A 27,425-nucleotide genomic window follows, 5' to 3' on the forward strand; every position below is an offset into this window, starting at 1 on the left:
GGTAGAAAGCCTCTGGGTTCCACCCCTAATACCAAAAAAAAAAAAAAAAAAAAAAAAAAAATATATATATATATATATATATATATATATATATAGCAACAAATAAATATAAAAAATTAAAAAATCAGGGTGATGCCAAGCGTGGTGGCACACGCTTGTAATCCCAGCATTTGGGAGGCTGAGACCTGAGGATTGCAGTTTGCAGACAGCCTCAGCTACTTAGCGAGGCCCTTTGCAACTCAGTGAGACCCTGTTTCAAAAAAAAAAAGAATGAAAAATAGGACCGGGGGTGTAGCTTGGAGGTAGTATGCCTCGGGGTTCCATCCCCAATACTGGAAAAACAAACTAACCTAGAGATGGGGCTGTGGGCCCAGGGCTGGTTTCAGAGGAAGCAGCTACTCTGTGTGTGTGTGACATGTATAACATGACCATAGAAGTAGGGACACTAGCCGGGCGCGGTGGCGCACGAATCCCAGCATTCGGGAGGCTGAGACCGGAGGATCGCGGTTCGCAGCCAGCCTCAGCTACTTAGTGAGGCCCTCCGTAACTCAGGGAGACCTGGTTTCAAAATAAAGAATGAAAAATAGAGCCGGGCGTGGTGGCGCACTTGTCATCCCAGCATTCGGGAGGCTGAGACCGGAGGATCGCAGTTCACGGACAGCCTCAGCTACTTAGTGAGGCCCTCTGCAACTCAGGGAGACCCGGTTTCAAAATAAAGAATAAAAAATAGGGCAGGGGTTGTATCTCGGAGGTTGAATGACCCTGGGTTCCATCCCCAAACCCGCAAAAAAAAATAACAAAATAAAAAATAGGGTTGAGGGTGTAGCTCGGAGGTCGAGCCCCTGGGTTCCATCCCCAGACCCACAAAAAAACAAACAAACAAAAAAAGAAGGTAGGGACACTGTACTGGCATGGGTGACAGAAGGCTGACTGACTTTTAGGAAGCGCTTCCAGAGCCCTTTCCCCCTTCCATTCTCACACGTGGCAGGGCAAGCACTCTTCCATTGAACTACATCCCGGTCCTCAGGTGCTGAGGCTGACCTTGAGCCTGCAGTCCTCCTGCCTTAGACTCTGGAGTAGCTGGTCGCGTAGGCACGTACCACCAGGCCCCTCAGAAGTCGTCGCTATTTACTGCAGAGAATGCGAACTTCACTGTCATGGACATGCTCACTGACATGGCAGCTAGTTTGCTTTTTGGTACTAGTGATTGAACTCAGGAACATTTTACCTCTGAAATATCCCCCTAGCCCTTTTTAATTAGTTAACTAATTAATTTGTGGTGCCTGGGATAGAACCCAGGGGCACTCTACCTCTGAGCTCCACTCCCAGCCCGATTTTTCATTCTTTATTTTGAAACAGGGTCTCACTAAGTTGCAAAGGACCTCCCAAGTTATTGAAGCTGGCTGTGAACCTGTGATCCTTCTGTCTCAGACTCCCAAATACTGAGATTACAAGCGTGCACCACCACACCGGTTCATTCCTATTTTTTATTCTTTACTTTGAAACAGGGTCTCACTAAGTTGCGAAGGACTTCACTAAGTAGCTGAGGCTGGCCGTGAACCTGCGATCCTCCTGTCTCAGCCTCCCAAGCACGGGGATTACAGATGTGCACCGCCATGCCTGGCTATGGTCGATTTTTTTTTTTTTTTTTTTGGTGGTACTGGGGGTGGAACCCAGAGGCTTTCTACCTCCAGGCTATACTATTTTTTTAAAAATATATTTTATTTGGAAACAGGGTCTCACTAAGTTGCTGAGAGCCTCACTAAGTAGCTGAGGCTGGCTTTGAACCTGTGCAATCCTCCTGTCTCAGCCTCCCAAGTGCGGGGATTACAAGCGTGCGCACCCCACCACGCCCAGCCAAAACCTTGTTTTTAAAATATCGACCATGGGCCGGGCATGGTGGTGCAGGCTTGTAATCACCACGCTTGGGAGGCGGAGACAGGGGGATCTTGCTGGTTAGAAGCCAGCCACGCTGGCTTAAGAGACCTTGTTTCCAAATAAAAAAGTATAAAATAGTTCTGGGAGTGTAGCCTGGAGGTAGAAGGGTTTCCAGGAACCCCAGTACCACACAAAAAAACCAAAAACAAAAACAAGTTTTTGGAGGAATTCAGACACACAGGTGACTCAGAATTCTTTTTGAAGAGGGAGAGAGCCTGGTTGTGAGCTCAGCTGTCTTCATTCCCGGTCAGCTGTCATTACTCCTGATGCGGGGCAGTGAGGAGCTGGGGACCCTGGAGACCGAGGCTGGCGAGGCTGGCAGGACCAGGCTCAGCTCTGGGTCCTGGTCCTGTCCCCTTAGCTCAACCTTCATCGTTCTCGCCAGCACTTCGCATTTACTCGGTGTGATTTCTAGTTTCAGTCAAATCCTATGTGTCACTGTCGTCTCTTTCTCTTGTTTCTTCAAGGATAAAGCACTTTTATTTACTTAGCAAATATTTAGTAATGGCTATCTGTGATAACAAGGCCTTACAAGTCTGACAAGGATCTCGTCTTTGTGATTAAATCACCCTCTGAGGTGGTTTGGACTCACTTTACAGATGGAGAAACAAGGTACAGAAAGGTTAGCCGGACGTGGTGGCGCACGCTGGTCATCCCAGCACTCGGGAGGCTGAGACCGGAGGATCATGGTTAGCGGCCAGCCTCAGCTACTTAGTGAGGCCCTCTGCAACTCAGTGAGACCCTGTTTCAAAATAAAAAACAGGGCAGGGGGTGTAGCTCGGAGGTGAATGCCCCTGGGTTTCATCCCTAGACCCGCAAAAAAAAGAGGAAAAGAATAAAAGAAAGAATAAAAGGTTAAATAGCTAGTGAAATTCAAATGCAGGCCTTCTGCATAGCCTGCTGCCTGCCTGCCGCTCTCTCGGGTGGTACTGAGGATGGAGCCCAGTCCTGTTTGGAAGCAGGGTCTTGCTGGGTTGATGAGTCTCATTACTTGCTCAGTCTGTCCTTGAGTCTCCCATTTCAGCCTCCCTAGTACTGAAATTACAAGTGTGCGTCACCATGCCCGACACACAGGTTTTTATGTTGTTGTTTCTGTTCTGTGGTTCTGGGGATTGAACCCGGGACATTCTTTCTTGAGCTGCACCCCCAGCCCGACTTTTTTCTGTGTGTGTGATACTGGGGGTGGGGTGGAACCCAGGGCATTCTGCCTCAAACTACACCCCCAGCCCTGTATTTTATTCTCTATTTTTGAAGCAGGGTCTCACTAAGTTGCAGAGGATCTCACTAAGTAGCTAGGGCTGACTACAAACCTGTGATCCTCCAGCCTTAGCCTCCCAAGTACTGGAATTACAAGTGTGCGCCACCACACCTGGCTCCAGCCCTATTTTTAATTTTTTTTTTTTTTGAAACAAGGACTCATTGAGTTGCAGAGGGCCTCACTAAGTAGCTAAGGCTGGCCATGAGCCTGCAATCCTCCTGTCTCAGCCTCCCAAATACTAAGATTACGGGTGTGCGCCAACATGCCCGGCATACCATATTCATAGGGTTAAAACAAGATTAGAGGTCATTTAGTTACCCACTTCGTACAGAACCCAGAGGAATACATCTGGGACACAGCATTAGACACTGAAAAGAAGGATTCGCTCGTCACCGACTCCCTCACCACCTGCAGTGCGGTCTCTCGGCTGCTGAAAGCCAGAGACTGCGAGCGCGCCTCGAGTGGGTGATATGCGGCAGGAGGTGTGGAGTGGGAGTCCGGGGACCTCAGCCCGGGAGCGGGGCCTCTGTCTCTGTTCAGGACCAGTGCGTGCCGCCGTGCAGCCAGCAGGTGTTAAGGAGCATTCCCACTGTTTGTCAGCCAGTGTCTGTAGTGAGTGGGGAGTGACGTGTGTCAGCAGTAGCTGCAGCTGGGTGAAGGGCGTGTGGTTGTACTGACTCGTCAAAGGCAAGGACGAGATTTATTTGTTGAATTGACTGCTGTTCTGTTTGCCTGCATCAGTAATCTTGTACGCGCTGTCTATCGTTGGTTCTGTGTAGCTTGGTAGGCAACCCAGCTTTAAAACCTTATCAGCATCTTTGACTCATGGAGATGCTGTGTTCCCCAAACAGCAACGACGGCTAGTACTACTACTAGTCCTTCTAGTTCTACCACCACCACCACCACTACCACCTCCTCCTCCTCTTTTTTTCTCCTTTTTTTTTGGTCCTGGAGATTGAATCCACATCCCAGCCCTTTTTATTTTGAAACAAGAGCTTGCTAAGTTGCTGGGGTTGGCCTTGAACCTGTGATCCTTATGTCTTAGCCTCCCAGGTACTGGGATGCAAACCACTCCTGGCTGTAAAACTTACTTCTAAATTTGAAATTTGTAGTGTGTGGAACAGTAGGAATAGTGTTAGAGTGTTGGTTTCCTAACAGCCCACAAAAGCCACAGTGAACTAGTGACACGAGCGTACCAGGTTGAGTTTTGAATCTTTTAGAGAATTCTTAGAAGGAGTGGGGAGGTGACAGGAAAGAAGAGGGTATTTTCTTTCCGATTCCTTGGTGGGGTCCTCTAGTCCCGTGTCTCAGGGGAGCCTGTTCTGGCTGTCACGGGCTGAGGTGAGCAGGGTCTGTGGGAGCAGGTGCTGGTGGGGTGCCGAGGGCTGCTCTGAGCAGCGCAGTCTCTCACTAAGAGGCGCGCCGCTGTCCCCGCCGGCTTCAGCCTAGTTACGTTAGTTACGTTTGTATAAAGGGAGTGACTTGCTCAAACTCTAGGAACCGAAAATCTCACCCTGTTTTACAGAGAAAGTTTTGCACAGGCTTCAACCAAAGTGAATGTTCTAGGACTGCAGCTACCAGGAGGGAAGGGTGTGTGTGTGTGTGTGTGTGTGTGTGTGGTTCCAGGGGGTGGAACCCAGGGGCATCTACCTCTGAGCTACACCCCAGCCCTATTTTTTAAAATTATTTTGAAACAGGGTCTCGCTAAGTAGCTGAGGCTGGCTGCAAACTGTGATCTTCCTGTCTCAACCTCTCAAATGTTAGGGATACAAGTGTGCATCACAGTGCCCAGCTCAGAAGATGCAGAAGGGGTGTGTGTGTGTGTGTGTGTGTGTGTGTGTGAGAGAGAGAGAGAGAGAGAGAGAGAGAGAGAGAGAGACAGACAGACAGACAGACAGACAGACAGACAGACATAGGCAGGCAGACTGACTGGGGGTCAAACCCAGAGATGCTGTACCACTAAGCTACACCCCCAGCCCTTTATATATTTATTTAATTATTTACTTATTTTGTGGTACTGAGGATGGAACCCAGGAGCATTCTATCTCTGAGCTATACTCCCAACCCTATTTTTTTATTCTTCATTTTGAAACAGGGTCTCACTAAGTTGTAGAGGGCTTCATTAAGTAGCTGAGGCTGTAAACTGTGATCCTTCTGTCTCAGCCTTCCAAGTAATGGAATTTCAAGCATGTGGCACCACACCTGGTTCTATTTTTATATTTATTTATTTATTTATTTATTTATTTATTTTATGGCACTGGGGATGGAACCCAGGGGCATTCTACCTCCAAGTGACACCCCCCAGCCCTATTTTTTTTTTTTTTATTCTTTATTTCAAAACAGGGTCTTACTGAGTTGTAAAGGGCCTTACTGAGTAGCTGAGGCTGTCTGTGAACTGTGATCCTCCTGTCTTAGCCTCCCAAATTCTGGGATTACAAGTGTGTGCCACCATGCCTGGCTTTTTAAAAATACTTATTTATTTATCTTTATTTATTTATTTATTTATCTTTATTTATTTTTGTGGAACTGGGGGTGGAACCCAGGGGCAGTCTACCTCCAAGCTACACCCCAAGCCCCCCCTTTTTTGTGGTACTGGGGGTGGATCCCAGGAGCTTTCTACCTGGGACTATACTCTCAGACCTATTTTATACTTTATTTGGAAACAGGGTATTTTTAGGACCAGTATAAGAACTAATTTCATGGGAACTGAATGGTCAAAGAACTGAGAGAGGGTGCTGGGCACAGTAGCACATGCTTGTAATCCCAGTACTGGGAGTCTGAGACAGGAGGATCACAGGTTTGAGGTCAGCCTCACCAACTGAGTGAGATCTTAGCCACTTGCTGTGACCTTATTTCAAATTAAAATAATAAAATAGGCCTGGGAGTGTAGCTCAGAGGAGGTAGAGGTAGAGTGCGCCCTGGGTTCCATCTCCAGTATCACAAAAAATAAAATAAAAATGAAAATAGGGCTGGAGATGTAGTTCAGAGGAAGAAAGCACATGAAGGCGAGCAGTATAAATACTCGGGTGGCTTCTCAGCACAGCCAGCGGGGCCGGGAGAAGGTGATGGGTGTGTGTGTGTGTGTGTGTGTGTGTGTGTGTGTGTGTGGTGGTACTGGGGATTGAACCCAGGGGCATACTACCCCTGAGCTAAACCTCCAGCTCTATTTTATTTTATGTTTTTATTTTTTGTGGTAATGGGGATGGAACCCAGGGGCAGTCTACTTCTCAGCTACAGCCCTAGTCCTACTTTTTAATATTTATTTTGAAACAGGGTCTCACTGAGTTGCGAAGGACCTCACTAAGTAGCTGAAGCTATCCGCGAACCGCGATCCTCCTGTCTCAGCCTCCGGAATGCTGGGGTTACAAGCGTGCCCACCGTGCCCAGCTCCAGCTCTATTTCATTCTTTATTTTGAAACAGGGTCTCACTAAATTGCAAAAAGCCTCACTAAGTAGCCAAGGCTGTCTACGAACTTGTGATCCTCCTGTCTCAGCCTCCCAAGTACTGAGATTACAAGCACGTACTACCAGGACTGGTTGATTTTCTATTTTGAGGCAGGGTCTAAGTTGTGGAAGGCCTCCTTAAGTTTCTGAGGCTGGCCTGGCACCTGTGATCTTCCTATGTCAGCTCATAAGTACTGGGATCCTGGGCATGTACCACCACACTGGTGAGGATAACTTTTGTGTGTGTGTGCGTGTGCGTGCGCGCGCACTACTAGGGATGGAACCCAGGGGCATTCTACCTCAGAGCTACACCCCCAGCCCTAATTTTTATTCTTTATTTTGAAGCAGTCTCACTGATTGCAAAGGGCCTCACTAGGTAGTTGAGGCTGGCCATGAACTGCGATCCTCTTTTCTCAGCCTCCCAAGTGCTGGAATTACAAGCGTGTGCCCCATACCTGGTGAGGATAACTTTTTATTGCTGTATTAAATTTCCCTAAGTTAGCTGTAGAATCAATGTAATTTCAGCGGGTTTTCTTTCTTTTTTTCTTTTTTGATACTAGGCATTCTACTTCTGAGCTATACTTCCAGCCCTATTACTTTTTTTTTGGTACTGGGGATAGAACCCAGGAGCATTCTACCTTTGAGCCATATACCCCCAGCCCTATTTTCTATTCTTTATTTTGAAACAGGGTCTCACTGTGTTGCAGAGGGCCTCACTAAGTAGTAGCTGAGGCTGTCTGTGAACCGCGATCCTCCCGTATCAGCCTCCGGAATGCTGGGATTACAAGTGTGCGCCACCACGCCCAGCTACCTCCAGCCTCACTTTCTATTTTGGAACAGGGTCTCACTAGGTTGATGAGAGTCTCACTACTTTCTGAGGATATCCTTGAACCTGCAATCCTCCTTCCTCACTCTCCCAAATATTGGGAATACAGGCATGAGGGACCAGGCCTGCTTTAGCAGTTTTATTTTTTCTAAACAGAAATTGGTGAGCTGATTTTAAAATTTGTGTGGAAACAAAAAAGACCTAGAATGGTCAAAATAATCTTGAAAAAGAACAAATTAAAGAATTTGTACTACCTACCTGCAATACTTAAAATCAAATTACAGTAGTAAGGACAGTGATCTTGGCATGATAGATCAGATAAACAAAATGTATGTATGTATGTGTGTATGTGTGTGCATGTATGTGTGTGTGTGTGTGTGTGTGTGTGTGTGTGTGTGTGTGGTGCTGGGGATGGAACCTAAGGGCTTTCTCTCTCCAAGGGACACCTCTAGCCCTAATTTTTTTTTTTTTTTTTTTTTTTTTTTTGGTGGTACTGGGGATAGAACCCAGAGGCTTTCTACCTCCAGGCTATACCCCCAGACTTATTTTTATATTTTATTTGGAAACTGGGTCTTACTAAGTTACTGAGAGCCTCACTAAATAACTGGTTTTTTCTTTTTTTTTGGTGGTACTGGGGATGGAACCCTTCTACCTCTGGGCTATACTCCCAGACCTATTTTTTCTTTTATATTTTATTTGAAAACAGGGTCTCGTAAGCCAGTGAGGCTGGCTTCGATCCTTCATGATCCTCCTGTCTCAGCTTCCCAAGCGTGGGGATTACAAGCCTGAGCCACCACGCCTGGCAAGTAACTGGCTTTGAACCTGGGAGATCCTCCTGTCTCAGCCTTCCAAGTGGGGATTGCAGCATACACCACAGAAAGGTATAAGAACCTTTCTGTGGCTCCTTTTTTATTTCTTTTAATTTGAAACAGAGTGTCACTAAGTTTCTGAGGCCAGCTGTGACCCTGTGATCCTCCTGTGTCAGCCTCCCAAGTAAGGGATTACAGTGTGCCACTGCACATGGCTAGCCAGTTTATTTAAATTGGGCCTCAAATAACAGTTTCAAAAAACCAAAATTGTGAAGTACAAATCCAAACCTAGAAAGGACTTTTCCTTTAGAAGGCACTCTGTGTGTTCCGCAGAAGTCTTGAGAGAGCCCGAGCAGAGCGAGCCCTGAGTGCGTGCGTTCCTCCTGATGGGGCGCGGGGCGGCACCTCAGTGTTGCTGTGTTCTGTGTGCATGAGGCAGGGATCCTCCTATCTAAACCAGCTGCTGCAGAGCAGACTTCTGTCTTCGCCTTGAGATCGGCCTGGGTGGGGGATGTGTGTGAAAAGACTTTGATATAGCTGGGTGGGGTAGCCGAGACTTAGAGATGCCCTGTTCTCTCTTCTCTCTCTCTCTCTCTTTCTCTTCTCTTCTCTTCTCTTCTCTTCTCTCTCTCTCTCTCTCTCTCTCTCTCTCTGTCACACACACACACACACACACACACACACACACACACACACACACACACAGCTGGGGGTGCGACTACAGGTAGAGCAGTCCTGAGTTCAGTCCCCAGTGTCAAGAAGGAGATGCCTGGTTGTGGACTTCTGCAGGAAGCCTGGAGCGAGGCCCGGGCCGGCACACCTCGGTGCGAGGGCTGGCGAAGGGAGCGCCGTGTGTCTCCTGTGAGGGGTCAGTGTCTGTGGGTTCCAGAGGCAGGTAGGAGAGTTGAGTGGACGCTGGATTGAATAGTGCGCTCCATTCTGTTGTGAGGCCCTGGGCTACCTGCTTGCTGGCTGTGACTCGTGGGCAAGCCATTGGGCTTTCTGGCCATTTGTTTCCCTCATTGGCAAACTACAGATTTGGAATAGAGAATAGTTTAAACCCCCTTCTCAGCCGGGCGTGGTGGCGCAGGCCTGTTATCACAGTACTTGGGAGGCCGGGGCAGGAGATTCGCAGCTCCACACCAGGCTCAGCAGCTTAGCAGGACTCTTGCAACCGAGGAGACTGTTCCAGGGGCAGGATTTAAAAGGGGCTGGGTTATCTTGGAGGGAGGATGCCCGTGGGCTCAATCCCCAGCACCACAGACACAAACAGAAAACACATCTCCTCTGGCTCTGATTCTGGGAATCCGCGCACTCACGTTTTCACGAGGACTCGGCCTTCCTTGGTCGCCTCTTTGGCAGACACCAGTCTGTTTTCCAACTTGGTTTCCTCTCAGCTTCTACACCCCGTAACAGCAACAGATGGCCAGAGAATGTTTCCCCACATATTTGCAGTGGAATAAATAGCAGGCTGCCATTAGCCTTTTTGGCCACCCTTGGGCTGAGTAATATTATCCTCAGTCAGGAGCAACGACTTTGAATAAAGCACGTGCCAGGGACTGCGGAGAACGGAGAGAAGAGGCAGCCTCGGTTTCCTCGGGAATTCGTTGGCAATCCAGGTTCTCCCGTGAGCGCCGTGGGCTGTTGCGAGGGCGCGGCGCCGGGGTCCGACCCACGCCTGCAGTTTAGCCGCTGCGTCAGCGTGCCGGGGCCCAGGCTGGGTGTTGGGAGAGCTGCAGCCTGGGCTTCCTGGAGAGTTCCAAAGCAGGGTTTCCTTGGTTCAGCACACCTCATCGACTTCCCCCACAACAGCTGGTTCCATGGAGAACCCAGGGCCTTCTACCTCCAGGCTACACCTCCAGCCCAACTTTATTTTTATTTGGAGATAGGGCCTCTCTAGGTTGATGAGAGCCTCACTGCTTGCTGTGGCTGTCCTTGAACCTGCGACCCTCCTGCCTCAGCCTCCCAAGTCCTGGGAGACAGGTGTGCACGGCCTTTTCCTTCACTGCTGTCGTCGCCCTCACACTTGGTTCTGGTTCTTTCCTGTGTGGAGCCCTTCCTAGGAAGGGCTCTGGAGGCCAGCGTCCTGCGTGTCGAGGACGGCCGCCCCTCCCCGTCGCACGGTTGCTCTCATCGGCCTCCACGGGTGCTTGCCACTGGGTCCTGAGACCTTGCCCGCCAGCTCGTCCTTCCCAGTGCGCGGAGCGTCCGCCTGGTGGCTGCTGGCGGCGCCGTGGCCAGCACGGGCACCCACAGGGGCCCTCTGGCCTCCTTGTGGCCGTGGCCCGGACCTTTGTGTGTCACTCGGTTGCCCCAGTTATCAAGCGGGGCTTCGGAACCGCAAAGGCCACACGGCCGCCACAGCCGAGGGGCCTCCCACCTCCCGCACCGATGGCCACAGCTGCCCCCAGCCGCCCTCAGCCATGGGCTTGGAGTCCATCGGGCGGATTGCTCTGGATGTAAAGGCCCCTGACCATGGCTCTTTCCAGGTTCACAAAGAACCTCTCCCCGGACAAGATCAACCTGAGCACGCTGAAGGGGGAGGGCCAGCTGACCAACCTGGAGCTGGACGAAGAGGTCCTGCAGAACGTGCTGGAGCTGCCCACGTGGCTGGCCATCACGCGCGTCTACTGCAACAGGGCGTCCATCCGGGTGAGCGAGGGGCCGAGCGGTGCCGCCCCCTCTCCAGGCCGGCCAGCCCCTGAGTCTCTGCTTCCCTCTTTCAGATCCAGTGGACCAAGCTGAAGACGCACCCAATCTGCTTGGTAAGGCCTTTCTTGACTGCATAATTCAACGGTAAGGTAGATGTGGAGGAGCCCTGCCAGTGCACCTCTAGGAGAGCAGGGCTTCTGAGGCAGTGACTGTTGTCCTGGCTTATTTTATTTTATTTTTTTGCAAGTGTGGGGATGGAAGCCAGGGGCATTCGACCTCCAAGCTATACCCCCTGCCCTATTTTTTATTCTTTATTTTGAAACAGGGTCTCAGTGAGTTGCAAAGGGCCTCACTAAGTAGCTGAGGCTGTCTGCGAACTGTGATCCTCCTGTCTCAGCCTCCCGAGTGCTGGGATTACGCCCGGCTGACCTTTTATATCTATTTAAATAACACTTTTTGCTGTCCAGGCTCTGTCGTTGGACCTTCCTGTTTTCCCTTGAAATCCTGACAGAAAGTTACGGGTTAGCTCGGGTTGATTCGGGTGATGCCGAGCCCAGTCTAGCCGTCTTCCTTGGTGCTGTGTGGCTTCGAACACATGCTCAGCTCTGTGTGCTCTCGTTCCAGTGTCTGGACAAGGTGGAGGTGGAGATGAAGACGTGTGAGGAGCCGCGGCCGCCCAACGGACAGTCTCCCATCGCCCTGGCTTCAGGACAGAGGTTGGTCGCTTCCAAGGTGCCAGCGCCCAGCTGCTGTTGTAGTTGAAGAGCAGACCGCTGTGTTCTGGAGATTCTCAAAAATAGGCAGAGAGAGAAGAGCTCAAGGAATCTCCAGACCTGACTTCCCCACAGTCACCCATGCTTGGCCGTTCCGTTTCAGTCCTTCTTCGGCTGCTTTGTGTGTTTGCATGCACTGCGGAACGTGCATGCACATTCAGACGTCATATGATGCCACCTGTAACACTGCCGTATCATATTTCTTTAACAGACAGGAGGGGAAAGAAATACTGTCTTTACAGTTAGTAGAATTAACTAGAATTTCTTAATATCATCTAAAATCCATTTCATAAGCCAGGTTTGTTGGCGTACGCTTGTCATCCCAGTATTTGGGAGGCTGAGTCAAGAAGATCTGGGTTTGTGGACAGCCTTAGCTGCTTAGTGAGGCCCTCCTTACATAGTGAGACCCTGTTTCAAAATAAAGAATAAAAAGCCGGGCTGGGGGTATAGCTTGGAGGTCGAATGCCCCTGGGTTCCATCTCCGGTTCTGCAAAAAAAAATTAATAAATTTCTTATTTTTTATTTTTTTGGTGGTACCAGGGATGGAACCCAGGAGCTTTCTACCTCCAGGTTACACTCCCAGACCTATTTTATATTTTATTTAAAAATAGGGTCTCACTAAGTTGCTGAGAGCCTCACTAAATAGCTGAGGCTGGCTTCAAATCTGTGCGATCTGATCCTCCTGTTTCAGCCTCCCAAGTACTGGGATTACAAGCGTGCACCATGCCTGGCTGAAATTTCTTATTAATTAAATAAGAAAAAAGAGTACTTTAGCCTGGGGGTGTAGCTCAATAGCAGAGCTCTTGCTTAGCACATGTGAGGCCCTGGGTTTGATTCCCAACACTGCAAAATTGAAACAAAACTCAAAAAAGAGTACTTTATCATCAGTATAAAAATTCAGAGGCCCTGGATTTGATTCCCAGCTTTGCAAAATTGAAACAAAATTTATAAAGGGTTACTTTATTATCAGTATAAAGATTTAGAAATCTAGCCGGGCCTGGTGGTACACACTTGTAATCCCAGTAATCGGGAGGCTGAGACAGGAGGATTGCAGTTTGCAGCCAGCCTCAGCTACTTAGTTAGGCTCTCAGCAACTTAAACCCTGTTTCCAAATAAAATAGAAAACAGGTCTGGGAGTATAGCCTGAAGGTAGAAAGCCTCTGGGGTCCATCCCCAGCACGGCACACACACACACACACACACACACACACACATCCCCAAAAAAAAAAATTAAAAAAGTAAACTGGGCTGGGGGTATAGCTAGGAGGTAGAATGCCCCTGAGTTTTATTCCCAGTACTGGAAAAAAAAATATAGAAATCTAAAAAGTAAAAGCAACAAGAAAATAAAAATTAAAGCTGTGTATGGTGGTACAGACTTTTAATCCTAGCACTTGGGAGCCTGAGACCAGATGACAGTTTCAAAGCCAGTCTTGGAAGCTTATTGAGGTATATATACCCTCCACGACTTAGACTGTTTCCAAATAAGAAATAAAATTGGCAGTCGGATGTGTTGGCGCACGCTTGTAATCCCAGCATTCAGGAGGATCGCGGTTCGCCGACAGCCTCAGCTACTTAGGCCCTTTGCAACTTAGTGAGACCCTGTTTCAAAATAAAGAATAAAAAATAGGTCTGGGGGTACAGCTCGGAGGTTGAATGCCCCTAGGCTTAATCCTCAGTACCAAAAAAGAAAGAAAGAAAGAAAGGAAGGAAGGAAGAAAGAAAGAAAGAAAGAAAATGGGGCCGGGGGTGTAACTTAGAGGCCGAATGCCTCTGGGTTCCATCCTCAGTACCATAAACCAACCAAGCCACCCGAAGCTCCCAGTCGTAGCAGGCAGGAGCTGACCGCGCCGCCCTGTGTTGCAGCGAGTACGGGTTTGCTGAGAAGGTGGTGGAGGGGATGTTCATCGTTGTCAGCTCCATCACCATCAAGATCCACTCCAAGGCCTTCCATGCGTCCTTCGAGCTGTGGCAGCTCCAGGGCTACAGCGTCAACCCCAGCTGGCAGCAGAGTGACCTTCGACTGACCCGCATCACTGACCCCCGCCGTGGAGAGGTGCAGCCCTGTGCGCCAGGGGCGAGGGGAGGAGGGAGAGCGTGGCTGCTGCACTTCCTCCTGCCCTGGAGATGGACTCAGACACTCCCCAGGCCCAAACCCCAGAACCTTTTCTGCCCTGTTATTATGCTCTCTTCTTTTTTGGGGGGAGTACTGGGGGTTGAACTCAAGGAGTTCTGTGTCTAAGCTACACCCACCCCCAGCCCAGTTTTTTTTTTTTTATTTCGAAACAGGGTCTCACTAGATTGCTGAGAGTCCCACTAAATTGTTGAGACTGGCCTCAAACCTGTGATCCTCCTGTCTCAGCCTCTGGAGTACTGGGATCACAGGCGTGCGCCACCACGCCCGCTGACCCACTGTTTGTGCTGTTGGGATTCCACTGAGACTGGTGGGAGTTTCTACCTTGCCAGTCTTTTTCCTGTAGGGTCCTGTCACTTGGTTAATTTCATCTACAGAATTTTGGTACTTTCTCTCCTTCCAGGTTTTGACATTTAAGGAAATAACTTGGCAGACACTTCGAATCGAGGCAGATGCCACAGAGAATGGTGACCAGGACCCCCTCACCACCCCTCTGAGGCTCATCACCAACCAGGGCAGGATCCAGATCGCCCTCAAGAGAAGGGTGAGTGTGCTCGTGGTCTTCACGAACACTTCTTTCTGGTACTGAGGACTGAACCCAGAGGCCGTCTACCTCCAGGTTACACCCTCGCCCTTTGATTTTGATTTTGAAACAGGGCTTAGGTGAGTTGCTGGCCTTGAACCTGCAGTCCTCTGGTCTCGCCTCCCAAGCGCTGGATTGCGGGCCTGCGCCAGGTGCCTGGTGACCGCCTGGGAGGTGGTGCTCCCTCACTGTTGGGGACGTCCGTGGCCCTTTGGGTGGTAGCTGAAGGGGGACGGCCTGCGACTCAGGGCCGCACAGTGCCCACCAGGGAGTGACTCCATCTCCTGTTCTGCTCCGGGTGCTGCCCGACTCGCGCTCGTGGCCATGATGAGTATGCCGACCACGGCTGTCGCCACGGATCAGCACGCTGACGGGGCGCCGCAGTTGGTTGTTGCCGCTTTGGTTAACCAAGCAAACGAGTAGTTCTGGAAGAAGCGCTCCAGTGTGGTGGTGGCCAGGGGACGGCGGAGGGGCCGCAGGGCTCACTCGGGAGGCAGAGGCTGCGAGGGGCTGAGCTGTGCTCCCTGTGGCCCCTCAGACCAAAGACTGCAACGTGGTGGCCTCCAAGCTGACGTTCCTGCTGGACGACCTGCTCTGGGTGCTGACCGACTCGCAGCTCAAGGCCATGATGAAGTACGCCGAGTCTCTGAGCGAGGCCGTGGAGAAGTCAGCCCAGCAGAGGAAGAGCTTGGCCCCCGAGCCCGTGCAGGCTAGTCGACGACCTGGCGGGGCGGGGCGGGGTGCCCGACAAGCCTCCCCGAGCTGGGTGCCTTCCACCGAGGCCTTCCTGCCTGCTTCTGGACGCCCGCAGGGTTTCCTCAAGCTTCGTGGGCTGTTCTGGTTTGCCCCGTGGGGGTTTACGGATCGCCAGTGGAGGGGGACAGTGGGCTAAGCCTTCTGGTCCTGGCCCTGGGGTTCTCAGGGCCTTGCGCGGTGGGCTGTAGACAGTGCTTAGCAGCGTGGTGTGTGGGTGCGGGCAGGGCGGGGCGCCTCCCTGCCTGGTGGGAAGCGTGTGGGGAAGGCTTTCTAGAGGCGTCTTAGCGCCTGTCAGTACATCCCGGCGCGGGAGCCTGAGGCGCATGGTTATTTCACTAATTGGAATTAGGCTTTTGGAATCTGGTCGTGTCCTTGGGACGGAACTGAGTGCAGCTGTGAGAGGAAGAAGCATCTTCCTGAACCGTGGCTGCATTCAGGCTGGGCTCAAGCCCAGAGGCGGGCCCTCCGCAGGTCTGGACGGCTTATTTTTCTCTCTGCCACACAGATCACGCCACCTTCTTCCAGTGCCCAGCAGTCCTGGGCCCAGGCGTTTGGTGGCAGCCAGGGCAGCAATAGCAGCAGCAGCCGCCTCAGCCAGTACTTTGAGAAGTTTGATGTGAAAGAATCCTCCTACCACCTGCTCATCTCCCGCCTGGACCTGCACATTTGTGATGATAGCCAGTCTCGAGAGTCAGGTAGCTGTGAGGCCTGGGCCTGGGCGGGGGCCATACTGCCGGCTCTGGCCAGGGAACAGAGGAGCCTTGGCTGGCTTCCCACCGCGGGGGAGCCCCTGTAGGGTACAGTGGAGTCACCTGTCACAGGAGACAGTGTTGGGCCTCTCCCCGGCCCTACGAAATCAGCCTCTTCAAAGGTAGAATATAAGATCTGTGAACATAGATTTTCCCTCAAAGTCCACCAGACAAAGCTGATGCTTGCCAAAGGTCCAGAGCCACTGGCTCGACACGTTAGGATGTACATTCAGCTGTAAGAATCTCAGAGTTCCTTCCTGCCTTCCAACCAGCCTTCCAACCTGCCTGCCTGCCTGCCTTCCTTTTCTGAAGCTGAGATCAAAGCCAGGGCCTTGTATACTAAGCACAAGCTCTACCACCGGGCTCTACCTCGAGCCCACAGTCTTCAGGTTTTTGAGTCAGTTCAGGTGCACGCTGTGTGTAAACGTGCTTTCTCCAAGCGGGAGGTCGCGCTAGCTCCTGTCCTGCCAGAGCCTTGGTCTCACGTGCACACACATATTTACACAGAAGGAACAAGGGAGTCACTTTTTACGAGCTTCGGAGAAGTCGCTGCTTACCCTTTCCCTTCACCTCTCTGAGTTTCCTCGTTTGTGAAGTCGAGTCCTGTCTTGCTCATTACCTGGACTGTCAGGCGCATGAGATCCTCTACTGAACTTGGAGGGACTGGGTCAGAGGCGAGCGCTCTTTTATGATCACCTGCTCCTGTTCCGTCAGTAGTGCTGCTTCCTTTGTCATTCCCCGTGCGGTCAGCTCTTGGTTTTCTTTTCTGATGGAACTGGGGATGGAACCCAGGAGCGTTCCACTTCCGAGAATTTTCTATTCTTTATTTGAAACAGGGTCTCATTAAGTTGGAGAGGGCCTCACTAAGTAGCTGAGGCTGGCTGTGAACCTGCGATCCTCCTGTCTCCCAAGTGCTGGGATTACAAGTGTGTGCTGCCCCGCCTGGCTGAGCCTCTACTACTTCTGAGGCTGCTCAGAGCTCTAGCAGGGGACCGGGTGAAAGTGGGGTACACAGCGAGTCAAGTGACACATATGTATCAGAAAAATAGTTCCTGTCACAGTTTTTAGTCTGATTTGAGAGATAAGATAGAAACATGGAAAGTTCATTCAGTAAGAGTGAAATGTAAATTTGAGATAAACACATGGTAGTATTTGACTTCCTGCTGAGAATTCCGCTTTCCCTACAGTATTGTATGTTTAGTCTCTCCGGTCCCTGTTTGCGCTCTTTTAGCATTCTGTGGCACTTGTACGTATAATACACATGAGCGTCTAGTGTCAGCTTCAGCTCTGAGGCCGGCTGTGGAGGGAAGGAATGCGGGTCTGTGGGGACCTGGCTCTGCCCCTCCAGGCGCTGTGCTGAGGGCAGCAGCAGCAGTATTGTTAGGGCCGGGGGCCAGCTGCTCAAGCTGAGCGTGGGAGTGTCTGGGAAGCGAGGACTGACTTCCTGGATCATGAGTTTTCCGTCCGTCTTGTCTCTGGAAGCCTGACAGCCAGCGGTCACCCTTGGTGTGACTCCTTGGGGATGCCCACTGGCCCTCGCAGCTCGGTGGAGGTGGCCTGCCCTGGCCTCTCAGCTGGTCGTGTCCCGGCGGGACGTGGCGGGCTGCGAGGACTTGCGCGCGTGTTGGCAGCTCTGCTCCTTCCAGCTGCCCTGCCTCTTCTCCTCCACAGGGGTCTCTGCCAACAGGCTCACGGGCGGGGCTATGCAGCTCACCTTCCGCAAGATGGCGTTTGACTACTACCCCTTCCACTGGGCAGGTGAGCCAGTGTTGCGGAATGCAGTCAGCTCTAGCACGGCCCACTGCGAGGGTAGGGCAGGCTGGCAGCAGGGTGCCAGGGACGCAGAGCGATGGCACGGGCGCATCCCCTTCACAGGACTGTTTGGAAAGCTGGAAGGGGGAGGGAGGCGGTGTGGGTGCTGCTTTGCTCCACTCTGGCTCTGCAGGGGTGGGGGCTGTAGTTAAGGATGGCCTGGGGGTGCGTCACGGGGGGGGGGGGGCTGGACTCGACTCCTTGCTGGACAGTCTCCTGCCTGCGAGCCTCCTGGCACACGAGCGGCGGTGGCACCTGGGCTGAGGTGGTCCTGCTTCTTGGTTGCCTAGGTGACAGCTGCAGGCACTGGGTGCGGCACTGCGAGGCCATGGAGACGCGAGGCCAGTGGGCCCGGAAGCTGGTGGCGGAGTTCCAGAGCGCGATGGAGAAGTGGCGGGAGGACAGCGGCCTGCAGGCCCCGTGGCCCCTGGGTGCTGGCTCTCCCTTCCGGAGGAAGGCAGGTGGGCTGTGGCAGCAGACTGCGTGGCCTCGGCCGCTGCCCTGTGGCGTGACAGCGGTGACTTTCCTTCACGCGTGTCTCTTGTCCCCAGGAGAGCTGTAGTGTCACAGACGTCCCCTCTGCTCAGAGTGCTGCTGTTGCTGCATGATGGCCTACATTTGTGACCCGCGACTCGGGAGGCCAGGCCACCTGGGCAACTCAGTGGGCCCTTGCCTCACAGTGAAAACACAAAAGGCTGGGATGCAGCTCAGGGGTGGAACGCTTGCCTAAGATGTGCGAAGACCTGACTTCAGTCCCAGTACTTAGGAAAAAGGTTTATCTTGGTCTTAAGGAGAATTTTTGAGGAGCACTGGAGATTGAACCAGGGGCATTTCACCTCTGAGCTACATCCTCAGCTCTGTTTTATTTTTATTTTGAAACATGCTAGGTTTCTGAGAGTCTCAGTAATTCCAGAGGCTGTCCTCAAACCTGCGATCCTCCTGTCTCACTCTCCCAAGTGCTGGTATAAGCGTGCGCCACCACTCCCAATGTAGGAGAATATTTTTTTGAGTTCAATCTGGTGTTAAGCTGTTTCCTACTTATATAGCATTAGTGACTCCAGGATGGTCACATCCTGATCCTGTTAGTATTGAGAGTTGACTGTATCTGATTCTCTTCCCACCTTCTCATTTCTCTTTAGATTCTCTCTCTAGTCCTCGGAAGAACCTTCTCGAAAGGAAGCCCTCCCCGGGCCGGCAGGCCACCTTCTGGCCCCCAGCCTGGAACCGCCTGCGCTCTAGCTGCCTGGTTGTTCGAGTGGACGACCTGGACATCCACCAGGTGAGGACGGGAGGCGGCGGAGGGGTGGGCTCGGAGGCTGGGGCCCTTCGCCACCTTCTGGGTAGCCTGATGCTCAGGATTTTTTTTGAGCATGGCTGCTGCTAAGGACATAGAAACTTCAGTTTCCCTCTGAATGTTGTATGGCTGCCTGCTGAAACAACTGGCTTGGGCAGTGCGAGGCGGGCATGAGAGCGCCTGGGTCGCGCGCACCCCTCCCTGCCCGTCACAGGCAGCAGCAAGGTGGTGCCACATGCCTGCACCTGCACTGCTGCCAGTGCTCACAGCAGGCCTGACTGCCTAGGTCTCTACTGCCGGACAGCCACGCAAGAAGCCGTCCACACTCCTCTCCTGCAGCCGCAAGCTCCACGGCCTGCCCACTCAGGTGTCTGCCATTCACATCGAGTTTACGGAATACTACTTCCCAGATGACCAGGAACTTCCAGGTGGGCTCTTTTGTCTGGCTCCACCCTTCCCGTTGTCAGCCTGGGCCACTGAATATTCTCTCTGCTTCTTAGGAGTTTAGGCGAGTGAGTGAATTTTGCATGGCTTTATTAAAAACTGCCCTGTGCGGGATGTGGTGGCACACACCTGTTATCCAGTGCTTGGGAGGCTGAGACAGGAGGATCTCAGATTTGAGATCAGTCTCAGCAACTTAGCAAGACTCTCGGCAGCCCAGTGAGACCCTGTTTCAAAATAAAAAAAAAGAACCAGGCGTGATGGTGCATACCTATAATCTCTGTACTTGGGAGGCTGAGACAGGGGGTCCCAGGTTTGAAATCAGCCTCAGTAACATAGTGAGACCCTGTTTTCAAATAAAAACTAAATAGGGCTGGGGGTATACCTCAGAGGTTGAATGCCCCAAAATTCAATCCCCAGCACCACAAACAAACAAACACCCCTAAAAACCCAAAAACTACCCAGGGGCATTCTATTTCTGAGCTACACCTCCAGCCCTATTTAATTTTTTTATTTTGAAATACCTGTTTCAAAATAAAACACTAGGTGTGGTGGTGCACACTTGTAATCCCAGTACTTGGGAGGCTGAGACAGGAGGATCACAGGTTCACGGCCAGCCTCAGCTACGTAGGCACTCTGCAACTTAGTGAGACCCTGTTTCAAAATGAAGAATAAAAAATAGGGTTGGGATGCCGGGCGTGGTGGCGCACGCTTGTAATCCCCGCGCTTGGGAGGCAGAGATAGGAGGATCGCGCAGGTTCGAAGCCAGCCGCGCGCGCTGGCTAAGGAGACCCTGTTTCCAAATAAAAATGTAAAAATAGGTCTGGGAGTGTAGCCCGGAGATAGAAGGGCTTCCAGGAACCCCAGTACCAAAAAAAAAAAAAGGGTTGGGGGTGTAGCTCAGAGGTAGAATGCCCGTGGGTCCCATCCCCAGTACCACAAAAAACAGAAAAAAAGAAACAGGTTGCTGAGGCTGGCCTGGAACCTCAGTCCTGTGTGAGCCTCCTAGATGCTGGGTGAGAGGTGTGTGCCGCCGCGCCTGGCAGCGGCAGCCGTGGGTGTGTGTGCGGCTGTTGCTCTGCACACACGCGGCCTCGTGTTTTCTCTGTTCTCCAGCTCCCTGTCCCAATCTCTACGTTCAGCTCAATGGTCTGACGTTCACTGTGGATCCTGTCAGCGTGCTCTGGGGAAACCTCTTCTTCCTAGATTTGTATCGTAGCTTAGAGCAGTTTAAAGCCATCTATAAACTGGAAGATTCACGGCAGAAAGATGAACATTTGGACATCCGCCTGGATGCCTTCCAGTTAAAGGTACGGAGAGTGAGGCTTTGTCTCCAGCGTGGCCACCGCTGCCCTTTCCTGTGGCCGTAGCTCACAGCTCTCCTCTGCACTCATGGAGTAGGAAAGACGGTTTCCAGCCCAGGTGGGCATGCGTGCGCGTGTGAGCGTTTCCTTTTCTCTCTGAAGGTGAGCTTCCCCCTGGAGAAGAGAGAGCGGGCAAAGTCACATCGTCCCCAGGCCCTGGTCTTCTCCGCATCAGACATGGTTGCCACCAACACGCGCCATGCCCCGCACTGTGGCTGTGCAGACCTGCAGAGTCTCTTCCGGGCCTTTGCCGCGGCCGCGTTCTTTCATTCTGCTTCCGTGCACTTCCCCAAGGCCCCGGGCGGCTTCAGCCTTCTGCACATGCTGTTTTTGCACCACGCCTTCCAGATGGGTCCCCGTGCCCCACAGCCTGGAGCCATCCCTCCCCCGAGGCCCCAGGCTTCCCAGGATCTCTGGTCCGTCCACTTCGCCCAGGTCTCCCTGGACTTTGAGGGCACAGAGAACTTCAGGGGCCGGAGCTTGAACTTTGTGGCCCCCTTCCCCCTGTCCATCTGGGCCTGCCTCCCTCTCCGCTGGCAGCAAGCCCAGACACGGAGGCTCCTCTTGGCCTCAGAGGGGAGGCTGAAACCGTCAGCCAGCTTTGGCAGCCCTGTCCAGTCTGAAGGCCTTGCTCCTGATCCTGCGTCTCATCAGAGGTCGAAGACGGAGCATGATCTGAAAAGCCTGTCAGGCCTCACGGAGGTCACGGAGACTCTGAGAGATGGCAGCGGCAGCGTGGACAGCAGAGGGCCTGCGGCCGAGCTGGAAGACGCCGCGGACGTGCACGTGCTAGTCTACTCCCCTGCCCCTGTCTGCGTGAGGCTGGACCACTACCAGTACTTGGCCCTGCTCCGTCTCAAGGAGGTGCTGCAGGGGCTTCAGGAGCAGCTGGCTAAAGATACGGAGGCCATGACTGGGTCCCCCTTTCCGGAGCAGACAGCGTGCATCGGTGTCATCTTCCCCCGCGCCGAGGTGGCTCTGCTCCTGCTCCCCGCCCCTGGGGCTGTGGACGCCGAATGTGCGGGCTCCGACACCACCAGCCTCATAGACTCCGAGCTGTCTCATTCAGAGGACCGGGAGGCTAAGTCTGATGCCTCCTCGGACCAGGGCCCCACTAGTCCTGAGAAGGTCTCGGAGCACAGCCACGTAGGAAACGTGGAGGTGGCTGTGGAGAAGCCACGGAGCACCGGAGACCACCCCGAGCGGGACTCGGGGATCCTCGCACAGCTGCAGGCCGAGAAGGGCCGCGGGGCCGTCGAGTCCCTGCAGGCCAAGAGACTGAGCAGAACCCGAGTCTCCGGGCCGCCGGCTGGCAGGGAGACCACCGCAGATGGCCAGGGTGAGCCCGTCCCCTCGAAGAACGTGGAGGGAGACTTGTCGAGCGCTATCCACATAACCAAGGATGCCACCAAAGAGGCTCTGCACGCCACCATGGACCTCACCAAGGAGGCCGTGTCGCTGACCAAGGGTGCCTTCAGCCTGGGCAGGGATCGCATGACCTCCACCATGCACCGGATGCTGTCCCTGCCCCCTGCCAGGTGAGCGTCCGCCTGCACTTGCGGCTCTTTCTGGTTCTGAGCAGGGAGCCCAGGAACGCAGAGGACCAGAGGACGGCCCTTGGCTTGTGTGTGCTGCTGGGGACGGAGCCCAGAGGCTTTCCACCTCCAGGCCACACCCCAGCCCTTCGTACCTTTGTTTGTAAACAGGGTCTTGCTGAGTTGCTGAGGCGGGCCTTCAACCTTCAATCCTCCTGTCTCAGCCTCTCAAGTACTGGGATGGCAGGCATGTGGCACCGTACCCGGCTGGGGACTTGGGGTTTTTTTTTTGTGGTACTGGAGGTTGAACTCAGAATCATTCTATCTCTGATCTAGTATTCTTCTTCTTTATTTTGAAACAGGATCTCACAAAATTATGGAGGGGCTCACTGAGTAGCTGAGGCTGGCCCCAAGCCTATGATCCTCCTGTCTCAACCTCCCAAGGACTGGGATTCCAAGCGTGCGCAGCCACACCCAGCTGCTTTTGTGTTTTTACATTTTTTTTGTGTGTGTGTGTGGGTCTGGGGATGGAACCTCAGGGACATTCGACCTCTGAGCTATACCCCCTGCCCTTTTTTTTATTCTTTATTTTGAAACCGGGTCTCACTAAGTTACAGAGGGCCTCACTAAGTAGCTGAGGCTGTCCGCGAACCGCGATCGTCCAGTCTCAGCCTCCTGAATGCTGGGATGCCAAGTGTGCGTCGCCATGCCTGGCTGCTTTTTGTTTTTAAAATAGGGAACCCACAGCTAAGATGGACGAGAACCTGGCGGCCCCAGCAAGCAACAGTGCTGCCCGGCTCCGATTCTTCTCCATGAAGAGGACGGTGTCTCAGCAGTCCTTTGATAGCGTCTCGCTGGATAACAGTGGCCCCGAGGACCGGATTTCCGTGGACAGTGACGGCAGTGACGGCTTTGTGATGCTCTTGGAGTCTGGTATGTGGGAGCAGCGTTGCAGAAGTCCAGAAGGGCGCTCCCTTCCCGCTGTCAGCATTCAGACCTGCGGGCTGTGCCAGGCGTGGGGATTTGGTAACATGGGCATTTTTTTTTTTTTGCTTTTTTTATAGGCAGTGCTGGGGATGGAATCCAGGGGCATTCTACCTCTAAGCTACACCCAGCCTGAATTTTTATTCTTTATTTTTGAAACAGGGTCTCACTAAGTTGTGAAGGGCCTTAGTAGCTGAGGCTGGTTGCAAACCGGGACCCTCCTATGTCCGCCTCCCAAATGCTGGGATCACTAGTTTGTTTCTGTCTCTTTCCTTCTTTCTTTCTTTCTGTTTCTTAGTTTCTTTCTTTTCTTCTTTCTTTCTGTGCTGGGGATAGAACCCAGGGCATTCTACCTCTGAGCAACACCTCCAGCCCTATTTTTTATTCTTTATTTTGAAGCAGGGTCTCACTGAGTTGCAGAGGGCCTCACTAAGGAGCTGAGGCTGGCCGTGAACCTGAGCAATCCTCTTGTCTCAGCCTCTCAAATTCTGGGATTACAAGCGTGCGCCACTATGCCCAGCTAACATGGGCTTTTTTTTTTTTTTTTGCGGGTCTGGGGATGGAACCCAGGGGCATTTGACCTCCGGGCTACACCTCCTGCCCTATTTTTTCTTTATTTTGAAACCGGGTCTCACTGAGTTGCTGAGGGCCTCACTAAGCAGCTGAGGCTGTCTGCGAGCCGCGATCCTCCAGGTCTCAGCCTCCCGAATGCCGGGCTGACAAGCGGGCCCACCACGCCTGGCATAACATGGGCATTTTTTTAACCCAAACAAAAGAGAAATAAATTGAGGAGATTTGTGACTCTGGTTTAATCTCCACGTGTAGATCACTGGTTAGTGTTCGATCTTTGTCACAGAAAGCGGTTCAAACTGAAGAAGAAATTCCTAGTCTCACAGCTGTGTGGTTAGGTCCGTAGGATTAGTTTTGTGTTTTGTGGCAGTGGTGTATGTTTGTGTTCTGTTTTTGTTCGTTTGCCTGTGTATTTTATTGTTGAAACATAAGAAGGAACTTTCTGTCAGTTTATAAAATAAATAACTTTTAGGAATTAAGGTTACACTGATTCTTTTAGCATATTAAACTAGAACTTTTTTTTTTTGTGTGTGGCACTGGGGACGGAACCCAGGGGCATTCTACCCCCCGAGCTACACCCCCAGTCCTATTTTTTATTCTGTATTTTGAAACCAGGTCTCCCTGAGTTGCAGAGGTCTCACTAAGTAGCTGAGGCTGTCCGCGAACCGCGATCCTCGGGTCTCAGCCTCCCGAGTGCTGGGATGACAAGCGCGCCCACCACGCCCGGCCTGAACTAGAAACTTTTAAAATGGTCCCTTGGAGAGCCGGGCGTGGCGGGCACGCTTGTCATCCCAGCACTCGGGAGGCTGAGACCCGAGGATCGCGGTTCGCGGACAGCCTCAGCTACTTAGTGAGGCCCGGTCTCAAAGAATAAAAAATAAGGTAGGGGGTGCAGCTCGGAGGTCAAATGCCCCTGGGTTCCAGCCCCCAAACCCACACACACACACACACACACACACACACACACACACACACACACACAAAAGGATCTTTTGCTTTCGGAGCCAGGCGTGGCAGCGCACGCTTGTAATCTCAGTACTTGAGAGGCTGAGACAGGAGGATCATGGTTCATGGCCAGCCTCAGCTACTTAGGTCCTCTGCAACTTAGTGAGACCTGTTTCAAAATAAAGAATAAAAAATAGTGCTGGGGGTGTAGCTTGGAGGTGGAATGCCCCTGGGCTCAATCTCCAGTACTGCGAAAAATAAAATGAAATGATCCCTTGAAGCTAGGCATGGTAGCGCATACCTGTAATATCAGTATTTGGGAGGCTGAGACAGGAGGATCGCAGGTTTGAGGATGGCCTTAGAAAGGAGTGAGACTCTTGTCAACCTGGGATACTCTGGTTCAAAACTGGAAAAAAAAATAGGGCTGGGGATGGAGCTCAGAGGTAGAATGCCCCTGGGTTCAATCCCAAGTACCTCCCAACACACACGCGCGTGCACACACACATGAAAAAATTCCTTTTGTTCATCAAATATCTAGTCTTCCAATTTTCAGTTGCCTCATGAATGTCCTAAATGCGTTCTTTCCCAGTGGATTCCAGCAGTCTCTGACATGTATGCCCTCCATGTCTGTCTCTACAGAGTCTGGTCTGGAGTCTGTCCCTCCAGGATCTCTCCCAAGTGACTTGGACGATGCGGATGCTCACGGGAGCCCTGGGGTGGAGAATTATGGCCCGGGGTCCCCAGAGGCCACGAGCTCCTTCTCACCCAGCGGGGAGGACCGCGGCCTCCACCTGGTCAGCTGCTCTACGCTCTCATTGTGGGGTGGGCTCTGCCCGGGACGCCTGGGACTCGCGCTGAGAGGGTCTCCGTCGACAGGTCTCGGTGCTGGTCCTGAAGGTGCACGAGGTGTCTTTGGGGATGGAGGTGCGTGGTGAGGACCTGGCAGTAGCCTTGCAGGCCGAGGAGCTGGCCCTGCAGCAGCTGGGCACCGTGAGGCTCGGCCAGTTCCTGCGTGGACAGTGCTCAGGTGAGGACAGCGCCGGCCTTGGAGAGCTACTGGCTCGTCCAGGACAGTGGGAGACGGGACGCTGCTGTCCCCGCGCCGCGAGGCAGCTGCTCCTGTGAGCCTCCGCCCGTGTCGTGGCAGCCGCTCTCCTCTCTCACTGATAAAGCCCCGGGATCTCGTCTAGTCTCTTAAAGCCCATAAATAAGTCTTTAGCCAAGGACATGGAGTGATTCACACGCTTAGGAAACTGCAGATTGGTGCAAGTGTCCTGGAAGACAGTTCGGCGTTATGTAGTAAAGTTAAAGCTGTAACGACCCTGACCAGCGAGAATTTATACCCTTGGGAATGTAGCCTGGGAGAAACTTGTGTGTGTGTGTGTGGTACTGGGGACCGAACCCAAGGGCGGTCTACCTCTGAGCTACACCTCGGCTCTACTTTATTGTTTATTTTGAAACAGGGTCTCACTAAGTTGCAGAGCTTCTCGCTAAGATGCTGAGGCGGGTCGAGAACCTGTGGTCCTCCTGTCTCAGCTCCCAAGTACTGGGATGATAGGTGTGCACCCTGTTCCCTGCCTGGAAACACTCTTGCATATATCAGACATGTATTAGGATGTTCACAGCAGCCCAAATGAAAGAGCAAGAAAGCTGGAAACAAAGGTCTGCTGAGAATAGACTCAAGAAGGAACGAAGGATGTTCGGGTTCATGGGAAGTCTCTAAGACTGAGCTTCAGTTCAGTGTCGTCGGGCTGCGGTGCCTGTGCCGCAGGCCCACACAAGGCCCTCCATTGGCCTTTTGCCTCCCTCCCACCCTTGGGCGTGAAGCCATGCAGCGGAGCCCCACGCCCCCACGCGCCCTCAGCCCAGTGTGCTGCAGAGGGGGAGGCACGTGGCTGTCGCCGCCTGTCCACTTTCCCCGCAGCACCATGCTGCCGAGTGCAGCAGGAAGGACAGGTGCTTGGGCTGGAAATCAGAACCAGACCCCACGAAGCCTGCTGGAGAGGCGGAAGGCTGCTGGGCTTTAGTTCTCCTGGCTGCTCCTCCTCTGACTGGGAAAGATATGAGACATATAAAACATGGGAATGATAAGACTTTCGCCGGGCGTGGGGGCGCACGCTTGTAATCCCCGCGCTTCGGAGGCGGAGACAGGATCGCGCAGGTTCCAAGCCAGCTGCGCTGGCCTAAGAGACCTTGTTTCAAAAAAAAAAAAAAAAAGTATAAAATAGGTCTGGGAGTGTAGCCCAGAGGTGGAAGGGCTTCCAGGAACCCCAGTACCACAAAAAAAAAAAAAAAAAAAAATATATATATATATATATATATATATATATATATATATATGCTGTCACTTGAATAGTCATTCATTCAACAGCCTTGTGCCAAGTGCTACGTAAAAATGATAGTCCAAAGAAACTCTTCTAAGCTGGGCGTGGTGGCAGAGGTTTTATTTTTGTACTTTTTCTTGCAGTACTGGGGATGGAACCCAGCGGCATTCTACCTCTGAGCTACATCCCCAGCCCTATTTTTTATTCTTTATCTTGGAACAGGGTCTCACTGAGTTG

General features: G+C 52.3%; 1 protein-coding gene across 2 annotated transcripts in view; it reads left to right on the forward strand.

Moving 5' to 3' along the window:
- Positions 1-27,425, forward strand: part of BLTP3A (bridge-like lipid transfer protein family member 3A) — a gene marked incomplete at both ends in the record, with an annotated part of 32,330 nt that overhangs the window by 2,528 nt on the left and 2,377 nt on the right. For both annotated transcript variants that reach the window (XM_080709731.1, XM_080709732.1), the window contains 16 exons: positions 10,765-10,927; positions 11,002-11,040; positions 11,552-11,643; positions 13,564-13,753; positions 14,235-14,375; positions 14,953-15,123; positions 15,676-15,865; positions 17,591-17,677; positions 18,022-18,192; positions 18,871-19,010; positions 19,312-19,453; positions 20,583-20,776; positions 20,933-22,368; positions 23,102-23,298; positions 25,504-25,658; positions 25,741-25,891. In XM_080709731.1, the coding sequence (XP_080565857.1) occupies positions 10,765-10,927; positions 11,002-11,040; positions 11,552-11,643; positions 13,564-13,753; positions 14,235-14,375; positions 14,953-15,123; positions 15,676-15,865; positions 17,591-17,677; positions 18,022-18,192; positions 18,871-19,010; positions 19,312-19,453; positions 20,583-20,776; positions 20,933-22,368; positions 23,102-23,298; positions 25,504-25,658; positions 25,741-25,891 (3,659 nt within the window). The remainder of the gene's footprint in view (positions 1-10,764; positions 10,928-11,001; positions 11,041-11,551; positions 11,644-13,563; positions 13,754-14,234; positions 14,376-14,952; positions 15,124-15,675; positions 15,866-17,590; positions 17,678-18,021; positions 18,193-18,870; positions 19,011-19,311; positions 19,454-20,582; positions 20,777-20,932; positions 22,369-23,101; positions 23,299-25,503; positions 25,659-25,740; positions 25,892-27,425) is intronic.

Source organism: Muscardinus avellanarius (genome assembly GCF_963383645.1).
Source record: "Muscardinus avellanarius genome assembly, chromosome: 14".
Lineage (NCBI taxonomy): Eukaryota > Metazoa > Chordata > Mammalia > Rodentia > Gliridae > Muscardinus > Muscardinus avellanarius.